This window comes from Ornithodoros turicata, unplaced genomic scaffold (assembly GCF_037126465.1).
Source record: "Ornithodoros turicata isolate Travis unplaced genomic scaffold, ASM3712646v1 ctg00001398.1, whole genome shotgun sequence".
Classification (NCBI taxonomy): domain Eukaryota; kingdom Metazoa; phylum Arthropoda; class Arachnida; order Ixodida; family Argasidae; genus Ornithodoros; species Ornithodoros turicata.
Window position 1 is genome coordinate 29134 of NW_026999586.1, and position 23276 is coordinate 52409.

At 44.3% G+C, this 23276-nt stretch overlaps 1 protein-coding gene across 1 annotated transcript; it reads right to left on the bottom strand.

Moving 5' to 3' along the window:
* Positions 1-100: 100 nt before the first annotated feature.
* Positions 101-19431, bottom strand: LOC135376938 (uncharacterized; the record flags this gene model as incomplete). Its single annotated transcript, XM_064609362.1, has 10 exons — positions 101-735; positions 1681-1822; positions 2758-2882; positions 5571-5730; positions 8222-8355; positions 10395-10551; positions 17071-17201; positions 17615-17759; positions 18479-18531; positions 19251-19431. Coding segments are annotated over 10 exons (1475 nt in total), but the record flags the coding sequence as incomplete, so codon positions are not given.
* Between the last annotated feature and the right edge of the window lie 3845 nt (positions 19432-23276).

Sequence of the window (23276 nt, forward strand, 5' to 3'; positions counted from 1 at the left end):
GTCCCATAGTCTCCTACAAGCATCGCGGCTTGTCTACAAAGAGATAAGCCGCGATGCTTGTATCTCGTTGTTCGCAGGGTTGTTCATTGTTCACACTTACAGGGTGCTCACAGGGTGTATAGTCATGAGTATATCACTGTATGCAAAGAATCCTTTAATCTATTACCTTTCCCGCCCTGCCTTTGCCGCAGCGATGTGTTTCCCAGATCTTGGAGCCACGTCGTTAGACCACGTGCGTTTCCCGAACGTCAGTCATGTATATTTTCGATAACAATGATCGTTAGACATTGCACATCCCCCTCCCCTAAAAAAAAAAAGAAGATAAATAATGGGAAGAAGTTCCCAACACCCCATGAGTGAGAAGGAAGGCATTGCCGCATAGCACCTATTTATTGCCTGTCGTTGTGCCTCGATGCTTAACTATTGAAAATATCAAGAAAATAAAACTGATAATGATCATTTATAATGGTAAGTTAACCCTGCAGATATCATAACCGGCCGTAAAAGCCGCTTGTTCCCACCGACATCACAAAGATTAATGTTGACGAAGTCCATATGGGATGTATTATATGGCCAGTGCTCTTGCTCTTGTAGAAATCACAGTGCCCCATCGACGTTCCACACATTACCACCATCAGCTTCTTCCTCTGTGCAATGAAAGACGCAGCAATCTCATCACTGCATCCTTTCCTTTTTAGCACTTCGGGAACACAGTGCTTGCTGTATTCCATGGAACTGGAAAAGATGACATTCAAATGCATGCAGACTCTGACATAGCCTTTGATCCGATGTAACGGGAAAATCAGCGTCAGTTGTGCGTGTGGCGAAATGAGGCCGGATTAAGGTGTGTAGAAAAATGTGGGACCAGTTTGCAGTTACATCATTGGCCCAATATTTGCAAGATTGGTTTCCACTACTGGTGTGATGTTTGAGAGCATAGATTGAGAAGTTACCCGTCAAAAAAAAGAAGAAGGCTCGTTGCAAGTTAAGTCAATAACGAAGTTCTTCAGCCGGAAGCGTAACTAGCGTAACCGTAAGCTACTGAGCTACGTAAAAAAATAACGAGTTACTTCGCATTACGCACGTGCAGCGCGCACGAGCAGCTGAGTTAAACCTCGAGTTGCTTGCGGAGGAGTGCAACCCGTGGAACCCAACCCTCTCCTTCCGATTTGTTTCGGTTCTAGTTTGTCCACCAATGTCATGATGACGTTTCTCAGGACGTTTTGCATCTTACTCCCTGTAACCGCAGAATGGTTCAGCTTCATTTCAATGGCAGCGGTTATTACTTCCTGAACAGAATACTCCCATTGATTGAATGTCACGTTTCATGGCAAACAATGCCATGAAGGAACCGGAGAGGAAGCAAACAAAGTATCTGGACGTGAGTGAAAAGCGAGTTAAAAGTAACTTGGAACTTAACTTAGCCTACTGTGGCAAGGTTACCTGAAAAAGCAACGAGTTCCTCTGAAAGTTACCACTGCGCAAAAGTACCGAGTTCAATTACAAGTTACCAAAAAAAAAGGAACTTAGTTACAGTAAATGTATGCCAAGATGCCATTAGATGCATTCCATTCCTCAAATCAAAGGAGTTACTTGTAACTCGTTACCTGGAACTCTGAGAGTAATTGGTCCACTTCCTTTATCATGACTGCCGGACTGCACAAGTAGAAAACCACATACCAGCACTGTTGCTTGCGCATCTCGTTGCTCTTGTCTTCATTGGGTTTTAGAGTACTAGCGTCGTGCTCCTGCGTGTATTTTGTGCCGCACTCAGTGTCGGCGTCGGTCACTGTTTTCTCGTTGCACTTCGGTGCAGTCCCACCTGAAACAGAACATACGAATATATGTATAGTATGTATAGTATGTATGTATGTATAGTATGTATGTATGTATGTATATAGTTTAGAGGAGAATTTAGCATGACAATATGCTGTGGGGCATTAACGACATGTCTGCTAAGTGTCTCATACGATGTTGTGCTTTTCGTGTTAAATTCTGATCGGGGTGGCAGCACTAATCGCGGCGCCCATTCCTTAAATCGCGTTTTTGTGAATATATGGTGGGAATGTGGGGAAGGAAGTGTGTCCAGCTACAGTACCAGTCAAAGCTGCGATCGTTGAACGATCTTAAAAAACTTGCAGACACAAAGGGCGCACTTTGTTTGTCTTGTTTTCCAGCGACGAATACGAGAAGAGCCGCGTCATGTTGCACTACATTGTGAGCAGCGCGAAACCTGTTTATCGCCTCACGTGAGCCAGCGGCACTCTTTGTGACACCGATACGTACATACGATAAGATAAGCAAGGGCTATGAGACACGATCGCATTCTCGTTATGATGATTATGAGCGTCTTGCTTTATATCCTTTGTTTGCACCTTTGTTTCATGCCTCAAGCCAACAGAACACAATGAATAGCTGTCAAAGAGGAGCATCCCTCGAATTTTTCGTAACGAATGAGAGCACTTTTAACGTTCGACGTCACAGTCAATGAGGTGTGCCTCGTGAGACGAGCGCGCTAAGCCTCCGCCACGGGAGCGATTCTATCAATTGAATTGTGCTGTAACAATATATTGTTCGGTAAGAATATTTTTCGAGAATGATTTTTACATATGTGCTTGACAAATTAAAACCAACTTTTTCATATAGTGAAATTTCTTTTCCATGCTCCTTTAACACTGGTGTTACCAACCGGGCTGTGGCCAATGAAGCAATGAAGTGCGCATTATGCCACGATATTCTTCTCACTGTTGTACTTACAGTTCCACTTGGAAGTTCCACATTCATCGCGTACTTGCTCGAGGAAGATCTCAATAAAATCTGGATCGCTGCATCCGTCAAGTTTGAGAATTCGTGGAACACAAACCTTGTTGTATTCCATTTGACTGAAAAAAAGGTTGAAAATGAGGTAGACAACGTAAATAGACTGGCAAATAGGAGGTAAATTAGAAACGCTTGACATACTGAGGTTTAATAAATTGTCACGTGGTCGTTCTTAGAATAGAGCCCGTGGCAATTCAGGGAGAGTGCGCGTACCGTGGCAGTATTCGACTCGTGTGATTTCAGTGGAACAATGTTCTGTGTGTATGACACTGGAGTAGGCATCTCTCAAAGATTATCGTGCCAGAAAGGAGTCGAAGGGCGGTGTCTAGCTGCTGCATTGATTGCGAGAGGGCAATACCGCAGACAGGTAGTGGACATAATCTTTTCTGAAACGCAGCAAAGTTGAATAGACGGCCAACTCATATCTATTCAAATACCTCCGAAGCGGCTGAAGATGAATAAGAGAAGGATTGCATTACCGCGTGAACAGTTTACTTGAGGGGTCCCCGCAAGTGGCCCTTTCTTTGCACGAAATACGAGTTCACGAATATGTGTGTATAATGCCTCACTATCTTACAGCTGTGTTCATTACTTTGGTTCACGTCAGTCAAACCGGCGTATGAGAAAGCTTTCAGGAGGTTATAGCAAGCACTCTGTGGTCAAAACATTTGCATATAATAATGGATGCGATGTCGTAAACACCGTAGCAAAGCTGCCCGTTAATCTCGGTCTAAACCCAAGAACACACTGTCATCCCAATGATGTTCTAAGAGAACCATGTATGAACAGGTGTGGCACACGCAAGAAAGTCAAATCTGATCCTCAATTCATGCGTCCTCATCGTCACTGTGGGGCACTATATGGTGCACTCAGGATGTCCTCAGAACTCGATTAAGGACAACTTTAGGACAGTGTGATGATACATTAGAGACGTAATCTAGTTTCGTTTAATTGCACGTTATTTGCTTCTTCCTTTCCTTTACGAAAAATGGTAACTGATACGAAACTACACGAGCTGTCCCGATGTGTTCTGTTTTACTGATTCCACTCATTTTGGTAAACAGGCGCAATTTACCTGTCCATTTCCTGTACATCCTATGACGGGCAACGAGCCCGGCGGTTTCGAAAGAAAGCATAGAGAAATATAAATTGTCAAATACGGAGAAAAATCTTATGAGGAGCACTAAGTTCGAGAACCCCACTTCCAAAGGTATATTAGAATTCCGTTCTGAAGATAAAACACATATATACTACAGGTACTGTTACTAAATTTTTTTTTGCTTGTTACGCAGCCTTTCGTAAATTCGAGAGTCCTGCTCGCCTCCGACACAAAGCGAAGTGTGCGCTGTCGAAGTTTATTTCAATTACGCAAACGATCGAACAATACACAAGCGAGGAATTGCTTGAAGCATTAACTACCCTTCGATGCAAAGTCTGTTTCTTAGTGACACTGGCTCGATACAGTCGGGTAAGACATTTGAAAGTCAGCAGAACAGTCAGCAGTGTGACAGGATCGTTTCTCTCACGTTTCTAACTTTTTCCGTGATAAATTCTCAATGTATCATAGAACGTTTTTAGGCAGATAAATTCTACCCAGGGCACTCGCCCCTAGGATTGCCCTAGAAAACGAAATAAATGTGTTACTCAATGTTTCGGGTGTTTTAGCAGGTAAACTGAAACAACAATATTTCTCATCCTGCTAGCTCCCCGGGGAACAGCCGCAGGACGTACCTGATGACTCTTCACGAACAATCCGCGAGTGTCATCCTCAGGATGTTCTGGGATGCATATCGAAGGACAAGAACACGATGATACTGTGAGGGATCGATTGACCCTGTGCGTTTGTGGGGAAATGATTGAATGGTCGTTTTTATTCCCCCATGGCTATGGACCTACAACACGCATGAACCTTTCGCGTCGTCCGTAGTCCCTTAAATATCGTGTCAATTATGAGGACGCTGACAAGTAGGACAGTCCCTCTTCGACATATCAGCACATGACTATGTGAGGCATCATCCTTCATGCTTCCATTCCGGTTCGCTTCAGTTTCTATCCTTCTACATTTGGACATGAATATTGTGTTCTCCAATGTTCTCCAATGTTCTCCAATCTCCAATGTGTTCTCCAATGAGCAAACTCCATAGGTTTTCTTCACTTTTTCAAACTGCAAATCAGCGCGACACGCTTGTCTCCTGTAACCAAGGCGTTGTCTATTGTAATCCGTTTGAGCGTGGCTTGTGTTATATGGGCTAGAAGGGACGGTATCTTAATGACCGTATTCGTAATCAGCAGCTTAACACCGACAGAAGCCTAGTGAACTTGTCCTGCATCTCAGTGAATGCAACAATTCTAAACCTCTTTTCTGTGAAACCCGTATTTTCTACAAAGAGAGGGCCTCTTGGCGGACAATCCTCAGGGATACTATGGCGATAACCATACGTAGTAATTGCGTAAGCAGTCCTTCTACTTGTTTGTCACGTATTAAACCTTGACATGTTTGAGAAAAGTGCCTGCGTGTTTGTGTGTCGCCTGCGTCTCTCATGCACAATTGGGAAAAGCTCAGTCCCATTCATGCCTCCCATGGTCTTCTCAAGTTTCTCGGTTACCAGTCGTTCATTCAAATACGAGGTGTAGTGCAACGCGCTCTCGCAGTGAGTGGAACGGGGTGAGAACAGCTTTGATCCCCATATTCATTATCACAACGCGGCTGCGCAACCTTAACGTCCGCTTGCACGTGGAACAGCGCTTACCAGCATTGTAGTCTGTGCACCTCAGCAGGGCTCAGATCCCTAGGTTTTAGGGCTGCACGACGTTTTGGAGCTATGGTTCCGTGCTCATCCGCATATTTGTAATCGCAAATTTTCCTCGCGTTGGATAGTTGTTCGTCATCGCACTGTGGTGCAGGGACGCCTGAAAACGAAATATGTGGTATAAGCAGAGTGTCCCAACAAACACGCGTCAGGAATGTAAAAAGAGTCTGTTCTTCCTAGACCGTTCTCTGTCCCAAACATCAGTGGCCCTCTTCCTCGCAGGATTTTCTAAAATTCTTTGTGGATCCCTCAAAAACCTTTTAGTCAACCTTACGTCAACTGGGGGCTGGTGAAAGGGAAGCTTCCGTAGATCTGGGACCAATAGGAGGAGACATCGTCCCCCCATTCACTTCCCTGTTCTCTCAAGTATATTGGCATTCGTTCTCAATCTTGGAACGTCAGGCGTCGATTGGAATTGGCGAAGAGCGTGTATCTTATGCCAGTGGGGCATCGCCATGTAAAAGTGCTAACACCGAGGACAACAATACAAGCAGCAGAGACAGCTAGCGAACCTAACAACTTTTTTTTTACACGGGAGCGACACGCTAACAAGACCTCGGAAACTACAGGGTGTTACCCTATAAAAGTCTACCCGCGCCGGCACTTGACGCTTGGCAAATACACAATGCAGACTCAACATTGTACTGCCTGCATGTAAAGCTCTTAGGGACAATCAACCATGCTAAATTTCCTCGCGATTGAGCCCCGCTATGAGAAGTTATTACGCGAAATGTGCGATTCCCGTAGTCAAAACAACCAAGATGGCGGTGTTGTGAAGAGCACTTCGGATGTTGCTAACGCTGCTCCCCAGACGGCGACGAGTCGCACAACATCACGCAGCGAGCCATTTGGAACTGCGGTTCCCCATAACCTGCGTGTTTCGATTTCGCTTCCGTGTTTGGAAAGCATTATGTGCAAGTTAACCTTTTTGCCTTCAACTTTGCCTTGAACAAATGGCCGGCGTAATTAGCAGACGACAACCAAAACAGTTGTCTGCTTACTGAAAGACAGCGAAATAACGTAAAAGCTGCCCTCGCCAACAATACAGATTTACAGAAAGTTTTAAAAACTAACGTGCCGCGAACATAGCGTAATTTTCTACCTGTTAGTTAATCCTTCCAGATCAAATATTTGTAATGAATTCCGCGGTAAAGTTTGCTTGGCTTGCAGTACGGAGGACACGCCTCTGCCAAAGCGACTCGTCGCCGTCTGGGGAGCAGCATCTTAACTGCCCTATGACAAACCGTCATCTTGGTTGTTTTGACTACGGGAATCACACGTTTCGCGTAATAACTTCTCATAGCGGGGCTCAATCACGTGGAAATTTAGCATGGTTGATTGTCCCTAAGAGCTTTACATGCAGGCCGTACAATGTTGCGTCTGCATTGTGTATTTGCAAAGCATGGAGTGCCGGCGCGGGTAGACTTTTATAGGGTAACACCCTGTACATCCCCCTGCTCCAAACTCCAAAGGCCGAAGCGCGTGGGCCTTTTCTTCCCGCACCAAAACGCCGCACAGTCGTGGGCCCTTGACGACGTCATGGTCATGACCGTGGCGTTTGCGACTGCCCGAAACGCATGGGATGTCTATAGAGCAAGAGATCCGGCGTGCAACGGGTACCAGTTCTTTTTTTAATACTGTCTACGTTTATAATTTTATATTACGTGCCCCAGCAAGAACGGATGTCGCCTAGACAACTCGAGAATTAATATTTCTTTGCCTCCAGCGGCCGACTTCGTCATGAGCAATCACTGGTCGGAATGGGGCAAAAGTGTGCAGAGAGAAGTCTCGCCTGGGTGTGCCTGGTCCAGCAGCCTAAGATGCCTTCTGTGACCTAACTGTCCTACATTCGCTTGTCCTGGTTCCTTCCTGTCTTAGGTTGGTCCTTTTAATTCCTTTTCCTCCTCTTTTTCTTACCAGTCACCCTGATAGGCACGTGAGTTGTCTCGTGAAAATTAAACTTCTGCTGGTTTGAGTCCCTCTAGTTGTGTTCAGTCTCGCACTTTTTTGATATTACGCACAGAAAATTTTCTGTGAAATCTTCGCTGACTCCTGACTGCTTGCTGCAGAACAAGAGATGCAAAATTTTCGGACATTTTGAAGCGCTCAAGGAAAAAAGAAAGCATTTTTCTGTTTTTTTTTCAGAAAAATTTGAGAATATGGAAACAAACGCGGTTACTGCTGAGTCGAAGCATTGCCGTCCAAAGCACAGCATACAATGAGCTACTGCTCATCCTCCAGGCATAAATGCTGAGCAGATCATCCCATGGGACAGCGATAGGTAATTAGAACATCGTGTCGACTCCGACTAGAATTCCGACATTATGCGATCGCGATGGCGATCGCTCGAAGCGGCCAGACGGAGCACTAAGTTGGTGGTTGTTGGCGGAGTAGAGGTGCCTAAGGCATTGTTGGCGGCTAGGAACCCATCAGAGGGACGAACATTCACGTTTTTCAATTTTGTCGCCGGGAAATTCTGGGCTATTTTTCCGGAGACGAGGAAAATAAAAAAAACGGTTTATTCCTCAAAATTTCCGTTTTTCCCGGGGCTTCGCATCTCTATGCAGAACGTCACTTTCAATAACACCCACCTGTACAGTCCAACTTGGATGTTCCACACTCAGTTCGTATTTGCTCGAAGAACATCTCAAGAAAATCTGGATCACTACATACGAACTCTTCTTGGAGTATTTTCGGAACACAATCCTTGTTGTATTGCATTAGACTGGAAAGAGTTACATGCAAAGACGTGGTAAATTGCAGATATTCGTAACGTACTGAGGGCTAAGAAATTGTCACATGGCCATTGATTGGGCCTCTTAGAATAAGCAAGAAGGCGCGCTGCGCGGGAGAGGTGAAAAAAATCGTCTCTCTCCGCATTGACTACGTTAAACGTAAAACCTGATAATTCACGGTAATGTCAGTGTGTGTGGCGCCAGGTTTCCACCCCCTACTCATGGGATTTCCGGTTAGCGATATTACGTTAGTACCACATAAGAGTGGCTTTCTCATAAATTATTGTGCCTGAAAGAAGTAGCAGGGCGGTGACTATCTGGTGCACGACAGCGACAGGACTCTCTGAGATATGGAGTAGACATAGACACACAGAAAAGTTCTCTCTTACACAGCAAAAAGGTAAATTGACGACGAACTCGTACACATTGAAAAACCTCCGAAGCGGGGGAACACGAATAAGAGGGGGACTGCTTACGGAGTTGTCACGTGTTTTTCTTTTTTCTTTTGAGGGGTCACCCTCGAGCGGCCCTGTGTTTGCACAAAAGAGATGTTCATGAATATCTGTCTATAACGCATGAATATCCACGTGTTGTATTAATTACGTTGGTTGTAGTCTGTCATGTCATGTAGTCTGTCAAACCAGTGTATGAGTTTTTGTTTCAGTAGGCTCTAGCGAGGATCTTACGATCTAAGTATGTGGACATCACAGTGGAGGTAATCCCCCCTCGCCCCACGCTGGCCCATTGACCTCGCTCGTAAAAGACTGAATGGACATTTTCTTCCCCCGTGCCCTCAATCCGGATGAACCTTTAACACGTCAACCATAACCCTTTGAATATCATGCCAATGTACGATTCCCAGAAAAACAGTCTCTGAACTCTTCCTGAGGAACTTTCTTTACTTCCTTGCCGGTAGATTGAATTTTCAGTCATTCTATATTTGGACTTCAAGATTGTGTTCTCGAGTGTTTTAAAGTTGAGCAAACTGTTTTCTTCAGTTTTACATGTCTCTACTGTAAATTAGCGCAAACCGCTTGTCTTATGTAACCATTTTCGTTGATTATGGTATCCCGTTTGTGCGTGGTTTGTGTTATTTAGGCTAGAAGGGACGGTGTCCGAATGACCATCTCCGTAAACACCAGCTTAACACTGAAAGAAGCCATGTTCTCAGCGAGCTTGTCCGGCATGAAACGTGAAGGATGAAAGTCACTGAAAAGCTTAGCCAGCTGTAGGACTCGAACCCACACCTTCTGCATCTCTGTGACTGAAACAACCGTAAATCCCTTTTCTGAGAAACCCGTATTTTGTGCAAACAAAGGGCGCTTGTCGAACAACCTTCAAGAAGACTATTGAAACAACCATACGTGGTAAACGCGCAGAAATTCCTCGATTATTCCCCCGCTTTTGAAGTTTATGAATATACAGGGTGTTTCTTTTTAGCTCCAATGCATTTTCTTAACAGGGGAAGCTAGCTTAGGAATCATTTAGTTTTTTCATTGGATTACTCGGCAGGGGTGCTACTAGGAAACCGTATTTTTTCCCAAATTAGGGGACTAATTAACAATGACTCGAACATTGACAGTAACTTGAAGGAGCACATTGCAATTGCTATATTAAAGCCTGATCTCCTCGTGATCCGCTCAAACCGCTGATGAAGCACAAAAGTAATCTCAGCGTGTGCCACAGACCTAACTATTTCAGCTCTGCCGTCTGCTGAGAAGGGCTTCGCTCTGTTTGAGAAAACTTTTATTGCTGCGTGTTTATGTGTTCTCCGTTTCTCCGGTGTCGTACGTCTTGTTACAGTGCCTCCGGAAACGCTGAGGCCGGAAACTCAGTCACAGACAAGCCCCCTCATTGTCGCTCGTGCTTCTTTGTTACTCGTCCATTCAAACATCAGCTATAGCGCAACGCACAGGAAGTACTCTAGGAAGACTTACTCTAGCAGTGAGTGGAACGGGATGAGAGCAGCTTTCATCCACATATTCAATGTCATAATGCGGCTGCGCAACTTGAACGGGAAAGAGCTTACCAGCAACGTTTTTTGTACACCTTGTCTCGGCCCTGATCTCTCGGTTGCAGGTCTGCACGACGCTTTGGAGCTATGGTTCCATGTTCCTTTTTATATCTGTACTCGCAAATTAATTTGGCGTCGGGTAAGCTTCGCTTGCACTGTGGTGGAGGGACGCCTGAAAACGAAGTACATGGTATAAGCAGAGTGCCCCAACAAACATTCGTCAGGAATTTAAGAAGAGACTGTTCTTCCTGGACTGTTCTCTGCCCCAAATACCAGTGGCCCTCTTAGTCTTCCAACTGCTTCGGTATCTAAATTTCTTTGAGGATTCTACAAAATTTACTTAGTAGTGTATAGAACGAAGTACTCTGCGTCAGGTGGGAGCTGGTCAAAAAGAAACTTCCGTGAATCAGGGGCCAACGCGAGGATATTTCGTGTCTGAAAATAACACTGCGTGGGGTCGCTCGTCCAGTACCTCCCCGCCCATATAGTCCCTTTCTGGTCCCTGTTCTCTCAAGCACATGCACATTCCTTCTCAGTCTTGGTACGTCAGACGTCAAGTATATTGGTAGGCGAGGAGTATATATATCATCTCTTGCTGGTACATCGCAAACTAAAAGTGCTAAAACCGAAGACAATACAAACAGCATAGACAAGAAGCGAGTGCTACACACGAATGACACGCTTAGAATACCTGAAAAATTACATCTCTCTGCTCAAAGGTCCAAAGGGCGAAACTCGTGAGAACTTTTCTTCCCGCATGAAAACGCTACGTGCACATTGCGTCCAAGTCAACCCCATAGCGCGCACAAAACGCATTGGACATCTCTAGGACGAGCGATCTGGAGTGGGATGCGCAGCTGGTTCTTATATTATTTACAACGCATGTCCCACTCATCACGGATGGCTCACGGGCACGTCAAGAATTAGTATTTCCTCCTTGCCTTGTGTGACTGATGCAATCATAACAGAAATCAATGATCGGAATGGGGAAACAACACTCTCGTTTCGGTGCCCCTATTCTCCCAGCCTAAGATACATTTTGAGATCTAACTGCATTACTTTCGCTTGACCTGGTTGCCTTCATCTCAGGTTGGCCGGTGTTTTTCTTCCCAGTTAAGGTAATGTGAGGCAAGATAATACACCGGGCAATGTGCAACATTTTTTGCTCGACGCCGCCTCTCTCAGAGACGCGTTGCCACATGCGCTTCAAACTTTCCTCATAGGTGCCTCTGCATGTCCGCTTTATCGCACGCGAGAATTGTCTGGATTGGTATTTGCGTTGAAGAGAAAACAAAATCGTTTACTTTTGCCTGGAATGTAAAGGCCGAGAAAAAAGGTGCGATTTTCTGTAGTCCCTTTGCTTGTCGTCTGCGCATCAGCGTATCGCAAGTTTATTCTGTCAATGTAAGTCCAAATCCTATTACTTTATTCATTCAACTAGATATATGCAAAATATGGGTACTCTCGGTTATCCGGTGTTTAACTGAAATATTAAAGCATCCGGTGGTGTCCACGGGGTAAGACATGACGACTCAACGTAATTTAGACGTAACGCAATTTTAATTTACTGTTAGGTGGCCTTATGCTGGTTACTCAGACATTCCTCTTTTGCATACTGACTATAATTTTGCTTGACTATGCTTGAATTAGATCTAATTTGTATAGTTCATTACAACGGCGTGTCTTATCTTGCCCCACGCTTTGTGTTTTTAAATTTCTTATTCTGTGTTTATTTTAGAACCTATTACGTCCGTTCTGATTTCTAGATCACAAGCTCAGTACATGTCAGAATGTGCCTATGAGTGTTTTTAAAGAAAATACGCGAAACAAAAAAATCTATATTCAGTTCCTAATTTCTGACTCATCTTGCAGCACTACCTTAGTCCAATTTTTCTTGCCAGTCATGTTTAATTGTATGTGCAACTTTGAGTCACGTGGTCGTCTCTCTAGTTATGCCTAGGCCAGGGTTTATTTTCTTTATTTTTTACATTATTCAGAGAACACTTCCTGTGATCCCTGCACTAGGTTCCCTCTTCAGTCCATTATTGGACCCGTATGGAAAACCAGGATTACCAATACATGTCCAGTATGGGAGTGCAACCAGGCTTGATGTTGGACCAATATGGTCTCCCTATATTGGCAAGCCCATTTTGCCCCAATATTTCCAATAATGTCAAAGGGGAGCCCGTGTAATAAGAAAACATTCTCCGGTACAATGCCCACCACTGCTATTACTTCTCTCTTGTTTATGTTTTTTTTTTTCATTTCTTCGGATCTTATTGATCCACGTTGTATAGCATTACAAAAACAACACTGCATCGCCATAAAAACGAAGAACAGGTGCTATGCCCAACTTGCTGAAGGACCCAGGCAGTCCCACGGAACTGCCATTGCCAAACATCCCTCAGCAGTCTCCTTTGGAATCCCAACAGTGTATGGACCAAAAATTTCTAACTCCCTCCTAGAGTACAAAGGAGCGGAACACTTTCGTGATGGTGACAGGCATACACATCAGAGACTCACACTGCCTGCAGTAACTTGAAAGCACCTAGCGTTATTGAAGAGACATCCCTTCCTATCAAACATTGTGTTTTCTACTTACCTGCCGCAATTCCGTTAACATTAGAGCGACAGCGACATTTTAGCCCTAATCAAAAGTCGGAACCGAGTCTGTGTTGCGCATGCGCATTAGTTGTAGGACGCGTGATTTCGCTCAAACGCCCACGCTGTCAGTCGGTTCGACGGATTGGCATTGGTATCACGAAGAAAAATGGTGGCTGTTTGCAGCAAGTGGAAAGTTTAGTTGTTGAGTTTCAGTGCATCTTACAGTGGCATTGCCACATATATGGACTCTCTCGAAAGATGTGTATGCTCTGCGGGAAGTTGTTGGATGTAAGGACGTACTGAATTGGGCATTTCACGTGCTTCAACGTCCAATCTTGCCGTGCTGCTTGGGCATTTGGGACAACACAGGTACGTACCATTTTCTGCATTTTCAGTCAATGGGCAATACGGGGTCCATATTGTCAGGATTTTCCCTATATTGGCCCAAAACTTTGCAAAATCGGCCCATATTGACAGGGCTAAGGCAGTATGAGGAAAATCCTGGTGAAACTGGTCCCATATTGTACCTGCATTGCCAATGACTAGCCAACATGGGGGTCCAATATTGTGTCGTGCGTGGGCATAATCGCTAAAACACTCCATGCAAAACCCTGTAAAGGACATAACTGCAACAAATAAGGCTGAAAAGTTCCCCTGTATCGAAAGTTCTAGCTGTCGTAAGAAATGAGCATCGCTGTAGCCGACTTTCTTACAGTATTCAATATGGCAGCTCCCATTATCCTGACAGGCCGATAGACCACTGACAGTCAAGCTACTATTGTTTTATGCCATCTGATTCGCTGCACTCGAAATATTGTAATATTGCTTCAGGATTCACTTAAATATGGTTCGGGACGATACGTCAAACCCATAAAACTTCCCTAAAACTGCTCAGCGCCCAGAGGCTCAAGGTGTGAACGCCCTAGCGTGTAAAGACGATTCAGCATTGCGTGAAGTGCTATGCGCCAGTACCTAGGCATCCGTAAACGACTGGGAGCTTCACATGTGGACGCCCCTTTCTGTATATCTGCCCGATATCGCGTGTCGGCAGTTTCAAAATTTTTGCTAGTCCTGACGGAATTCTCTAATGGCATGGAGTGTTGCGATAGAGAAAAGAACCCGGGATTGCACTGCGGAAGTTCGATTTTCGATGGACCTACAGGATGTCTCAACCAAAGCAGTAAGAAACACATATGTTGTGTTAGTCTTGAGTTAATACCTCAAGCCATTCCTCACTTCAATGTTGCTTGTGTGAGAAAATAAAGTAAATTTAGACATCTCACATCTTATTTTTAATCGCGACAGCAAACAACACTCGCATTCTCCAAATCACGGAATACAAGTTATACGTATAGTGTTTGTGCTACCTGCATTCACTTCCACTTTGATGCCCATGCATCGACGGAGGTGGACACTGCCACCCTAAGTAAGCTTTTGCGCCTTCAGTTCTGGAGAGCGCTTTTCTTTCTTTAGATTTCTGTTTCTGTTTCTGGCCTATTGGTCTAATGGTTCCGTTAGGACTGGCCCTGATGGATTTTTCGATCGGGAATGGACTCGATGGCTTCAGGACGCCTTTCAACTGGACGAGGCAGATTTTAGTAGTTTCGCCCGCCAAAAAGCGCTGTTCACAATGTGTGTGAGGTCTTATGACAGTAATTCGCACCGTCTTGGTAGCTACGGGCGTTCTAATGAACATCTAAGGCGATGCCTATATTATTAGATTCCTATAGCAGTTTTTGAATTCTTTCTTCTTAGAGTATGTTGCTGCATAGTGTCGATGTTGTTTTGAATGTGAAGAGCGAAGCACTCGCCACATTTCTTGAGGTAGATTATCTTGAATTGTTAACATTCGCCTGCAATATTGTTCAAGCTGACTACAAAAACGTTTTACCATACTGCAAATTTATTTTAAGTGCGCAGTTTGTGAAGCCTGAGAGTAACGGCTGCGTGTTGTACTTCGATGCTTGAAACAGAAACGTACGTAGAAGTAATCAAATAAGTGTTAATGCTGAGGAGAAAGGGCAGCCTACTCCTCCGTCTAATACTACTGATGCCACTACATCTTCCCCGTCTGGCCTCGGACTCCCATATGCGCTACAACTGAGCAAACACTACTTCTCGTGTCATACTTAAGGCCATTCTCACCCGACACAATCGTCAGGGCATGAATATGATTTAAAAGATTTGCTTATTGGTCGACGTTTGTACTTTCACTGATATACGTTCTTGTTCATTATTTTTACACGACTAGCGAGCTATACAGCGGTATACAGCGGTATGAGCGAGCATGAGAACGGGCATTGGAATGGAATGGGCACATATGAGAGTACGGGAATGCGAGCTATCGAAACAAATAGAACAATCCTATCGGTCGGAGAAAATGCGGCCTTGTCGGCAGCCTGCTCAGGGCGATGTCGTCTCAACACATGAGTTTCCCGAGGAGTACAGATTGTGATCACAGAAAACCATGCATAAAGCTCGTTTCGTTAGCCTGAACGACTCGTTCACGAGCCTCGCGCAAGAGCTGGTGTCAAGTCACGGGCAGAAGTGATGCATATAACGCGCGTTATGAGAGAACGACAAGTTGAAGATCGGACCCCAGCTTTCACTCTCGTTACGCTGAATGTGCGCCACCAGGACTGAATACCGGAGAAGGAACTTTATCAGATTTCACGTTTATTTAACAAAAGCAATGTGGTGCAAGAGGCTACAAAGTATATACAGGGTGTTCAAAATTAAGCTTTCACTAGCACTTTATAAATAGGCGAACAAAGGAAAACTGGTGCTATTTTCTCTGTTCCTTGAGTAAGAAACAGGTGCTACATAATCAGCAGCACCTGTTTCTTACACAAGTAGCGTAAAGTTATCATCCAGTTTCCCGTCATCGCTGTGTTTGCGCAGCGCTCGTGAAAGCTTAATTTTGAACACCCTGTATAGGGGTCCAGTAGATCCCTATCGCAGGTTTCAAATATTTCGTGTCACGGGCCTACTTGGCTGCTCTGACGGTACATTTTTTCGAATTTAATCCGTAGTGAGTACATGTTGAAAATGAAAATTGAGGCCCGGGAGTTCATGCAAAGTGCACATTACAAGAATGTTTACAAAGCGATATCGTTGCCCTCCAGAGGGCGGTGCCCACATACCTCAATAATTTGATTTCCTTTATTTTTTTCTAAAGCAGCTCTTCAAGTCGCCGAGTCTTTGTCGCACGTTCCGCTTTCAGAAGTTGTGCTGGGTGCTAGCGGTGCTTTGCCAATTCACTGATTGCGTACTTCGAAATAGGCCAGAAGCACCGCTTATGTAATTCGACCGCAAGTTTTACCACCATGACCTCCGTTTCGAAATTACGCGAGCGGAGGCGAAGATACTGGGATCGATAAATGTTAAAAATGGTTCAAGTGGTGCCGAAATATGACATGAGACACGACCAAAAATAGCCGATATATGGCAAAATCTTTTATACAGAGTGTTCACAGCGATGACAGGAAACCGGATGATAACTTTACGCTACTTTTGTAAGAAACAGGTGGTGCTAATTATGTAGCACCTGTTTCTTACTCAAGGAACAGAAAAAATAGCACCAGTTTTCTTTTGTTCGCCTATTTATAAAGTGCTAGTGAAAGCTCAATTTTGAACAACCTGTATAACGATCAATGTGAAATATGCCGAAACATAAAATATATATCAGACACGAAACATTGGAGAATTGCGTGGTTTTGGTCCAAGTGTCTTTGCGTCACGAGTCTACTATGATCATGAGCGAACGCCTCAGTGGTCGGTGGGCGGAATAAGTTTGCCCACCTGAGGGTTCTGTAACGTGCGTTCGTCGCGCTTTAAGATATGAGCGCACGACGCAGCGTCTTTAACGTGCTTCGCTTAATGCAGCCTCTCGGAACAACTTCTAAACTGTCACGAAATTGCTGCCGGCGTTCTGTGTCGGATTTGTAGCCGAAACCTTGGTATGAGGTAACTACGGACCACTCTACCACTTGAGTCAGCGAGGGCGGTAAAATGGTAACGTTTTGCGGTCAGAGGACGCCATTGGGATGCATTATGCGGTCAGAACTCTTTCCGCTGTTATACTCACATATCGGGTTGGGTGTTGGACAACTTTCCAATCTTGTCTCTATCTCCGTCGCAGATTGTAGAGCAGCAGCGGGGTGGCATCCTTTGTCTTCTAGGAGTTTAGGAACGCAATACTTGTTGTATTTTAACATACTGGAAAAGATGGCATAGAAAAACTTGTTAAATGACAGGGAGCACTGATGGAAATTGCAGCCTGACATGGCATTCAGTCGGGTGTACTTAAATTGATGAACGCTGGACAGATGAAGCACGAAACAGGATATTGTTCCCGTCTTGGGGTGCTACATTTGCATTAGCGCGACGTTTCCCTTATTGTGACGCAACATTAGCACGGCATTCATTAATTTATTCTGACGCTGCACTAGCGTTGCCTCTTCTTCAGTTACGCAGTTCAGTACTTGTGACGCAAGGTCGTAGAAATATCAGATTTCCATTACTAAGGCCGTTTCTACAGATGTGGATTGGGGTGTGGGTGTGTGAAGAGGTGCTTTTTTTTCTGATGACACCGACGTGCAACCACTTCGTGCACGCGAAAAACCACTCACCAACAGAGTAATCTTATATTCCCAGTTGGCTCAATTGGATCATTTGGTTTTCGGGGAAGGCCACCGTGTTCCTTTTCAAATCTTTTGTAGCAGTCAATGTTGGCCTCGGATATTGTTGTGGAGTCGCACGTTGCTGCAAAAGGGCCTGCAAACGAAGGATATGATATGCGGACACACGTAATGCAAATCACACGTTATTTGGATTCTGCATGCACTTCTTAAATATGAGCTTCACCACATAGCACGCTCCCAGCTAACCATCATCCCGAACGACGGCCTTTTTGCCCCTGATTATAAACAAGAGGCGGAGCGTATTTTGATCCCACTGATGCGTACTATAAGCTCAGAATAGGGTCCGCCTCCCGTTTTCAACATATCACGATTAAGAACGTTGTCATCCGGGATGATGGTTGGCTAGGACGGTGCTGTCCCAGGCAACACACCAACATTGGCCGAATAAGGGATCAATGTGGGCTGCCAGGTTGCCAATACTGGTCCCAGGTGGGCATGAAAAGTGCAACCAGGCTCCCTATTGAATCAATATTGGCTGCCTATATCGGCAAACCCTTATTTTCCATATTGCCATCTGTAATAACGTCAACGATGGGCCCGGGTAACGGTAGTAATATTGATGTCATTTTTTTACGTTTTTCTGTAGATTGCAGAGCCAATATGGGTTCGACTTATGTGCTGCCTGGGAGTGGTGTAGTTCATTGTAATAGTGTAGAGTTACCAGTGGTAATTCAATAATACTCCATAAAACTAGGAAGTTCACTGCATCTCGATTTCTATCGATGAGGACGCATCATACAGGACTTTTTTTTTAATGTACATCATTTTTACAAAATTATTATGGGGACTAACCAGGTACGTTTTTTGCTGCCAGGCGGACGTCCTGTTTGATAGCCTGTTCGGTTCTAACCATAGAAATCATAAGGAGAGACTAGAAGCAAAGGCTTGAGGAGGAAAATGGTCGAGAGCAAAGGAGTTGAACGGAGGGACTTTCCTCCTCAACGGCAAAGCGCGGGCTTCGCCATATTGTAGTAGCCGTAGCCGACCGGAAGTGCATGAGCGCCAGATAACCAAGCCAATCCACAAAAAACAAAAACAAAAATGGCAGCTGGTTCAGGTACGTATTCGTTTTTCCGCCTCCCGAATGTGCCTCTCCAAATATTGTACGCTGCAATGTCATGCTAGCCTTTGATGTCAGGTCTCGTATACCTGTTTCAACCGCAGGTTGCGTTAGCATGACAAATAATGTCTGTAAACGTGTACACAGCGTAATTTCTTACGGGGATGGAACGTCAATACTCAAATTTTCAGTGCCTGTTACCGATATAACTTGGTCTGTGCAAGAAGTTTAGATATTGTAAGCTACTCTGTCATATTGAAAAATGTATGAACGGTGATCTGGATTGATATGTGACCTCCATTGAGCTCGGCGTTCTTCACTAAGCAGACACACAGACACAGGAAAATGGGAGGCCTTAAAGGTGATAGGCGCTGTCAAAGTTATAGCATAAATTTTGAGTAAACGTAGGACGCTTGGCGGCTAAATATTTAAGGAGAATTTGCACATGTAACGAACATGACTGGTTGAACTCGTTTATTGGTCTTGTCGTGACTTCCGCCTCACTGGTTCATGAAGAGCACTTGCTTTGTCAGCTTGCTCATGATGTAGGCCTTCTGGGATTTCTCTGTTATCTTCCGGGACAATTCGTGCAGCCTCAACAGCAGGAACCGCTTCATGATCACTTTCACCAGTGAGATGACATGTTCGGGCACAGAGCTGTAGTGGTCCAATAGATGTTCTTGATCTATGTAGTGGACTTTATGGTAGAGTTATGCTACATTGTTCATGACAATGTGATTAACCAAAACAGACTTCTGCTCAATTCATATTCACTTGAAGGAATTATACCGCACGTATATGCATGTAGATACTGTGTTTTCAAATCTGTTGCTTGTGCTGTCTCATTTTCACAATTTTTTAAATCCTAATTTCACAGGCTGTGGACATTGCAGTCATCTGCTCTGGAATGACATGAAACAGGTGAAAGCGCTTCATCACCTTCAGAAGAAGGTATCGCCAGAGTGTGGAGCCAATAATTAATAGTAAAGCTTTGTACCACAGTACAACTAAACAGTTTTCAGTATTTGCTTAATCATTGTAATACCTGTTTCTTAGGAGCACTTTACTGTCTGCAACAGTAAACATTTAGTAACTGCAACAGCCAGTATCCAGCACTTCTTGTTTGAGCAAAGCAGTAATTCGACTAGTGGACTGCACTCTACAACAGAGTGAATATCCCTGTGCACCATGGTGTGTTTGAGTTGACCATAAGTTTCAGCTAATGTGACGTTTGACTGAAAGAGCATTCACTGTATAATGCTCGAAATTGAGGTATTGATTTAAAAAATGCACGTTAGTTACACCTCAGTCATAGCTATTGCATATCTTGACATTAGTAAAACGACGATAAGAACCGGACTGCACCCTTGTACTTCTACCATCTGACATTAGTACTTTTCTGGAACTGTTACTTACTTGTACTATAATTAAAATCTTGATTATTACTGCCTACTCCTGTCAGAGGTGACATACATAACTTAAAAACCCGAGACTAGGGGACAAAAAAACGACAAACACAGACAAGGTCTCAAACACAGCTGAAAGTTTACTTAACAGCACAAACATATAAGGGGTTCAAGTGGGTGAGAATGAACTGTGAGGAGAACGTAAGAACGTCCCCAAAACCAACGGGAAGGTCAGGGAAGGCTTGCTGACACAGTTCCCAGCAGAGATAATGGACAGCGTTTCCTTCATAAGCCTTTTGTTGAGGTCACTTTCACTGGACATTACAAAGGTTTCATGCCATCTGGGCGCACAACCTCTACAGACTTGTAGGTGTTTTACCAATTCGGAAGAACAATCGTTATTTTTTACTTTGAGGGCATGCTCCCGCAAGCGATCATTTAGGAAGCGTTTACTATGGCCGATATAACAAAAACCACATTCCAGAGGTATCTGATATACAATATTAGAACGACAGTTCACATACACAGTTCTGTGGGTTTTACAGGAAGTTTCAACTTTTTCAAAAGGTGTTAACGAGTCTAAACGAAAATCATTTCTAAATACAAGGTTCACATAAACTTTTTTCGCAACAAAAAGCAGGTTATGAGAAATTTTATGAAGATGCGGAATTACGACACGATGACCAGTAACATTATTTTGTTTTAGGGAAACAGAAAAAAGCTTGTTTCCAAGTGTCATTAGACCTTGAAAAATCATACAATTGGAGTAGCCAGCAGCCATACCACCAGCTCGCTTGCTACCTCTCTATGCTCTCGTTAGAGGTGACAAGATGTGATTATGTAAGTAAGTAAAAAAAACAAATGTAAGTAATTATTTTCTTGACAAGCATCATGTGTGTACACGACCTCATTCTTGCTCCAAGATTGCTTTCATCTGTCCTGTTATTCAGAGACCATACCACTTTTTGCATATGAAATAAATTGTAATGTACCACATCTTGTTCGAGTGTCATTCCTGCATATTTCATGGACAAGTGTAGACCCCCGACCAGTTGCAAACGCTGCCAATACCCCGAAAGTGTGTATTGAACTCTCTGCATCACAAAATGAAATGAATATACTACCGTGCTGCTGTCCTGTTTTCAGGAGAAAATAGTGGGGATAGCACGAGATACACTTTGAAACCACTGTCTCAAAAGTATGGGGTGATGGTGGGGAAACCTGTAATATTGACAGAAGTACGACCTATGGCACCTCAACAATTCCCATCGCCTATGAATAGAAATAATGATTTGATTATTTTTATGTCTCCAATAAAGGTGTTAGGGAATGTCAGTGAATAATGACACTCACTTGTGGAAAGATACTCCAGATATGGCAGAATGACTTGTGTGACACGTTGGGGGCGCACATGACATGGGCATGACTTGTACCCGAAGCACAAGCACAGTTCGGGAAACAAAACTCCAGATACAACAGTGTAGCAAGATTCACAAGTTCACCAGCCAACACCAAACACCTTAGTACAAATGAAGAAATGCTGACATGACAACAACAGTGGGAATAGTGGGTATTGCCTGTGTACATTGAAGACAAATATTCACCACGATCCTGCGGCCTGGGAAGCTTCCTTGCACTGGCTTCAAAACTGTAATCCACATTTCCAGGAAGCAGGCCATTACATTAAAAAGAAAGTAAGTCAGAGCACCAAAGAATTCTCGGCGAGCTTGTGCTGTGAGGTGCCACCCCTTCCTCGGGGGCGCCGAGCCCGTAAACCATTCCAATTCGCATTATGTAATATTTCTGCTGTGTTCGCTATTCCAATGACACTCCGCTTTTCATATGTTGTTCTTTCAATGTGTATTGTATTGTTGACTGATTAGATGAGTCACAAAATTAGTGAGCCCATCTTCCTTATCTTAGCCTACCACTCCCTATATCCTTAATTTACTGATTTGCTTTATGTGTATTAATTGTGTATCACTGTGTCAAGAGAAAAAAAAACAACAAGTCGTCGCACCCGAAAGTTGAACGTAAGAGCATCAGGCATCGAAATCATGAGGAGAAATTATCCCTATGATTTCTATGGTGTCAGGGCCCCATGTCCTTAGCAACGACAGAATGCACCTGAGGCGGTAGTTTGTTTGTGTGCTTACAAGGCTCTTCCGGGAGAGACAAATATTTTTCGGCTGTGGCGGCAGCCCAGGATTACCATCACCAGGGTCAAACCAGTCTTCCAATCGTTTCATTACCTCGTCGGAGTTTCCCCTAATTCCACATGTTCTAACGTTCTAGTCAACGATTTCTGGTCAGTTGTTTCAGCCGCATTGTTTCTTGTGATGCAGCGAGCGTCAAAGTCGCACTCCGCGTAATTAGCTTTAGCCGATAACCGCGGCCGGCTGTCGACAACCTCGGAACCGAAACTGTCCTAGCTTCCCCTTGCACTCAAGGCCGCCTTTTCTTTCTAGAGCAGGTGATTACAGCACCGGAAGGGCGCAGTATTACTTACTTCATGTTTATTTTATGCTTATTGCACATTTGTTTCCTCGTAAATTGATTACAGTAACAATATTCACCATTGAAACCGAGCTGCCAAGGACAGCGCGCAGACATCACTGGCACATGGCAACACTGGCCGCCACAATATGGCGCATCCCTCGTCTTGACGCAGAGCCAGCGCCACCTTTGCTTCTAGCCTCTCCGTATGATTTCTATGGTTCTAACAGATTGTGGAGGACGGGATAAATAGAGCACACACAAGATGCCATGAACAGATGAAGGCGCGAGTTTTTTTATGAACGCGAAACTCTTTCTTACACCGCTTGCCGAAACGTCAGCACTCGCGTATAGCTTGAGCGCTCCTGGATGGAGAAGGAGAAAGGGAAAGACAGGGGAAGAGATACGGGAGGGATTCTGTGTTCGTCGCTGAAGATGAAAAAGAACTAGATAAGAAATCGACCGACGGGAAAATGTACTGGCGTCATGGTTTCGTTTTCCTGAGTTGCTTGACCTGGTTGATTCTAGTGGCTGTAGGCCTAGGTGCTTGTGTCGTCGTTGTTTGTAGCCCGCCTTGACTAATTTCTTGTCGTAAAAAGAAAATAAGGTGGCCTAACCCCTTGCTTAA